Source organism: Arachis hypogaea, chromosome 16 (genome assembly GCF_003086295.3).
Source record: "Arachis hypogaea cultivar Tifrunner chromosome 16, arahy.Tifrunner.gnm2.J5K5, whole genome shotgun sequence".
NCBI classification, from domain to species: Eukaryota; Viridiplantae; Streptophyta; class Magnoliopsida; order Fabales; family Fabaceae; genus Arachis; species Arachis hypogaea.
The window spans coordinates 93,484,891-93,490,205 of record NC_092051.1 but is presented as its reverse complement, the minus strand read 5'-3'; the positions used below and the strand labels follow the sequence as shown (position 1 = coordinate 93,490,205).

The window sequence follows — 5,315 nt, the reverse complement described above, 5'->3', positions numbered from 1 at the left end:
ACCACGTCATGAGAAAGAATATCAAGTTGGTGTAGAAAGATTTTTACACTTTGCTTTCTCATCAAAGGGAGTTCCTCAAGGGGAAGAAATTCAATGCCCTTGTGCAAAGTGTTGTAATATATTTTGGTTAAAGAGAGATGACGTATATGATCATCTAATATTCCACAGTTTTGTAAAAGGTTATAGGCGGTGGTTTAATCATGGGAAATCACTTTTTGCTATGGATATTGACAGTGACATAGCGGTGAATATAACTGCAATGATAACATTGATGAGTTGTTACGTGATAGATTTCGAGATAATACACAAGTTGACGGACAAAACATGGGGCCTAACGAATGTGCAAAGGAATTTTATAAATTGGTAGACGAGGCAAGCCAAGAACTATACCCCGGGTGTAAAGGATTCACAAGATTATCCTTTACCATTCGTCTTTACTTGTTAAAATGCTTGCATGGTTGGAGTAATGCGTCATTTGCTTCTCTCTTGGAATTATTGAAAGAAGCAATGCCATATTTGAATATTCCTATTTCTTTTGATAAAACCAAGAATATGGTGAAGAACTTGGGTCTTGACTACCAAAAGATCGATGCATGTTGCAATGACTGCATGTTGTATCGGAACGGGTATGAGAATGACTCATCTTGTCATGTCTGTGGAACATCCCGTTATATTGAGCATCATGAAGAAGAGGATGATGTTACCTCATCTAGAAAGCCTCGCAAAGTTGCTGCGAATACTCTAAGGCATTTCCTTTTGATTCCCAGACTTCAACGACTTTTTATGTGCACAAGAACTGTCGAAGCTATGTCTTGGCATCACAATGAGTGCGTTAAAGACGGGTCCTTAAGGCATCCTGCCGATGGTGAATATTGGAAAGCATTTGATAATCAACATGAAGATTTTGCAAAGGAGCCTCATAATGTGAGACTTGGGTTAGCAAGCGACGGATTCAATCCATTCCGAACTTTGAGCAATACACACAGTACATGGCTTGTTGTTCTGATGGTGTATAATCTACCCCCTTGGATGAGCATGAAGCCTGATTATTTTATGCTATCTTTACTCATTTCTGGACCACAATCACTGGGAAATGACATTGATGTCTATCTTCAACCGTTGATTGAAGAATTAAAAGAATTATGGGAGTCAGGTGTCGAAACATATGATTCGAAAGAAAACAAAACATTCAATATGAGAGCGTGCCTTTTGTGGACAATTAATGACTTCCCTGCGTATGCTATGTTATCTGGGTGGAGTACAAAGGGAAAATTGGCTTGTCCATGTTGTAATGATGAGACTTCTTCTATCTATGTGAAACATAGTCACAAGACTGTTTATATGGATCACCGAAGGTTTTTACCCATGAATCATCCATGGAGGCATAACAAAAGATCTTTCAATGGAAAAACTGAACTCAGGTCTCCACCGCAGTTGTTAGAAAGTTCAACTGTATTTGATATATTGCGAGAGGTAGATAATTCTTTTGGGAAGAAGCAAAAGAGATCAAAGAATGGCATATCAAATTGGAAAAAACGGTCAATCTTGTTTGAGTTACCATATTGGAAGTCCAACATGTTTAGACACAACCTTGATGTCATGCACATAGAGAAGAATATAGTTGATATCATAATTGGAACTCTTTTAGATATTCCCAGAAAGATGAAAGATCATGCAGCTGCTCGTTTTGACCTTAAAGACATGGGTATCAGGAAAAACTTTCAACCAAAAGATACGAAGGATGGAAAAAAAACTAAGTTAGCAAAGGCATGCTTTTCAATGACTCCAGCAGAGAAAACAATCTTTTGTAGTGTGTTGAAAGTGGCAAAATTACCAAACGGTAGCGCTTCCAATATTGCTCGATGTGTGCATGAAACAGAAAAGAAGATTTCTGGTTACAAGACCCATGATGCTCATTTCATGTTGCATTACTTGTTGCAAGTACCAATAAAGAGCATACTTCCTGACCATGTTGTCATCGCTCTAGTTCGATTATGTTCATTTTTTCGTCGAATATATCAGAAAGTAATTAGCCTGGATGAGGTAGTTAACTTAGAAGCAGAGATTGCTGAGACATTGTGCCAATTGGAGAGGATTTTCCCTCCTAGCTTTTTTGACATAATGGTGCACTTGCCTATTCATTTGGCAAATGAGATGAGGTTAGGTGGTCCAGTTCAATATCGTTGGATGTACCCTGTTGAACGGTATATGTGCACACTAAAATCGTATGTTCGTAATAGAAGTCGTCCAGAAGGATCTATTGCCGAAGGATATTTGGCGAATAAGTGTATTAATTTTTGCTCAAGATATTTGTATGAAGATGTTCATACAAGATTTAATAGAATCCCTCAGAACAACAATGAGTGTGTTTCAGATGAGGTACGAACTCCTAGTTTGTTTCCAAGCAAAGGATGTCCTCTTGGTGGAAGAATGGGAGATTTGTTTATTTTAGATGAAAAATCAGAAATACAAGGTCATGCATACATCCTAAACAAATGTGATAAGATCGAAGTCTACATGAGGTATTTTCTTCGATTCATTATCATTTGTTAGATCTCAATCATCATATTTAACCTTACTAACAACTAAGACTATGAATATTTAATCTCTTCAGAGAGCATGAGGAGGTAATTAATGATAACAATCGACGAAGAACAAAGTGGGAGAAAGCCAAGGACCGCAGTCAATAATTTTCAGAATGGTTTAAAATTTGTGCCATGAAAAAGGATGTACCTGGTTGGGCAAAAGGGTTGGCTAGGGGTCCAAGTCGAGTTGCAAAAAGATTTTCAGGTTATATTATCAATAGGTATAGGTTCCATACAAGGCACCGTGATGTGAGACGTAAAACTCAAAATAGTGGTGTCACATTAGAGGCATTGACTCCTAGTTTTGCTAGTGTGAAAGATAAGAACCCAATTGAAGCAAAAGTAGCCTACTATGGTAGAATAGTTGATATGTTTGAGTTAGATTATTATGACCAATTTAAGGTAGTCTTGTTTAAGTGTGAGTGGTATACAGTTGAAAAAGACAACTTTGGTCTTTCATATGTGTATTTCAATAGAAAATGCTACCAAGAAGAACGATTTGTGCTGGCATCTCAAGTAAACCAATTCTTTTATGTGCAAGACCCATATGTTAGGGACAAGCACTATGTTATGAAAACAATTCCAAGAGATTTATTTAGGGTAAGTGATGACTTTGAGTCTGATTTCCCCATAATATATGCAAGAGAGCCATGCGAACCTGAAGTGATTCCAAGTCTTCCAAATGATAATGGCGAAATTGATCTAGTGAGGAATGATCTACGAGCAACTATTATAGATATGGATCAAAACATGTTTGCCAAACAATATTGTGAGGAAGACGAGGAAAGCGAATATGAGTACATGGAGGACCTTGACTCTGAAACATCTTCACAAGTTTTTTTGGTAGAATCCTAAACAACCCACTTTCCTTAGTTGTTTTGCTTAGTTAATTACTTGCTTCAGTTGATTATGCTCATTTAATTATTATTTAGTTAGCATTTTATTCATTGTTATTATTTTGTGTATGCAGAATGGAAAAAGGGAAGATCACTAAAAGAAAACGGATACTTACCTTAGGCCAAAAAATGAAAGGAAAAAGCCCAAAAAAAAAAACAATTCCTTTGAGGTTACACAAGTGAAATCAAGTGCTGAATTGCTAAAACAATACAATATTAAGAGAGGAAGGATCATGGCTGAAAATGAGAAGGTTAGCTTGCAAGCTCAAGCTCCAAAGGATCCAACAAGCAAACAACCCATCACAATAGTGGAGGATGCATTTGAAGAGCAAGTTAGGACTTCGAAGAAAACAAGGGAGGCTCAACCAACGGCACTTTTTCAAGAATGCACGCATAATAGAAATGGGACAATGTTTGAATTTGAAAAGAACTCTAAAACTAGGAATCAAAGGACTGCTGAACCTGATGCAATGGATCAAAATAATATAAATTCTGATGATGATGGAGAAGATACAATCGAGATGAGTGCAACTTCAAATAAAAAAGGAATGAGTCTTGACATGTATTTTAAGGTACATGGGATAAATTTGGAAGATGAAGAAGATGAGGAAGATGAAGAAAATGAGCTTGATGATAATGCAAATGATGCGGGTAGTGGAGGACAAACTAGTAATGAAGGTACTCTTCTTGTTTAGTTTATTGTCTAATTAGAGCTTATATTACTTCTCAATTGAATTATGTTATTTTATTCAGACTTAGGCACAATAAAGAAGAAAACCCGTGGAAAAACTACGTGCAAAAAGCTTCATGCCACAGATTTTAATGATCGACGTGAGGTAGAATTTTTTCAAGGGCAGCCTGTAGGTCCAACCAATGCGGTTGTATCTGACCTCAACCAACTATTGGGCACAACAGTTAGAAACCCTCGTTTTGTGACTTTGTTATATACTAGTTGGCATGGTGTGCCTAGTAAACTCAAAGAGGAAATGTGGGAGTATGCCAATGTATGTAAATATGGCATTATAGATAATTTTTTGTTAATTTATTTGTCACATTACTTGTGCTAACTGTTGATATTCTAACGTGTTGTGTTGCATAGCAAAAGTTTATTCTTCCCATAAGTTCAAAGTCATGGGTAATGTGGGGATTTTGTGGTGCATGGAAAAAATATAAGAGAGAAATAAAAAAAGAGCATTTCGTGAAGTACAACACAAAGAAAGAAATGATAAAGAACCGGCCATTAGAGATTCCCGAGGTTCAATTTCGCAAACTAATTTGGTATTGGAGTCTTCCGGCTATCAAGGTAATATTGCCTTTTATTTCTTCCTATACCATCAAGCATACTATCATTGATTCTTCATGTTCCTAAACTTAGGTGTTTTGGAAGAAATTTGATTCTTCATTGATTCTTTATATTTAGGCTATCTCTGCTAAGAATACTAAAAATAGGTTAAAACAAACATGTCCTCACCGAATGGGATCCACAAATTTTGGAATAGTGCGTAAGCAGCTGGTAATATAACTTATTCTTTGTGATTTCTCTTTTATATGTATTCATGGTGTAGTTGCCTAGTTAGTATGCTTCATGTAAACTTTTCTCTATGTATTCTAGCGCGACTCTAAAGAGAACAGTGAAGAACCATCAAGGGCTGAAGTTTTCATAGCAACTCGCACAAGTAAGAAAGGAAAAGAAATTGATGCTAAAACACAAGCCACAATTGTGAGTTGTTTGTATTTGTATTTTGGATATGTACATTATGAATTCTGATGTGATTTCTATCTAAATTGAGTTAATGCGACTTTGAACCTTATTGGTTGTTGCTTTTTGATAGAC

The 5,315-nt window shown here is 36.4% G+C and overlaps 1 protein-coding gene across 1 annotated transcript; it reads left to right on the top strand.

Annotated features, from left to right (window-relative positions):
• Positions 1-324: 324 nt before the first annotated feature.
• On the top strand, positions 325-2,553 carry LOC112757231 (uncharacterized). The gene has a single exon (XM_025805838.1). The coding sequence runs from the start codon at positions 325-327 to the stop codon at positions 2,551-2,553; it is 2,229 nt and encodes a 742-aa protein (XP_025661623.1).
• Positions 2,554-5,315: the final 2,762 nt, after the last annotated feature.

Excerpts from the sequence above, each read along its gene's own strand:
- LOC112757231 (XM_025805838.1), top strand. The coding sequence starts at position 325 with ATGGGGCCTAACGAATGTGCAAAGGAATTTTATAAATTGGTAGACGAG.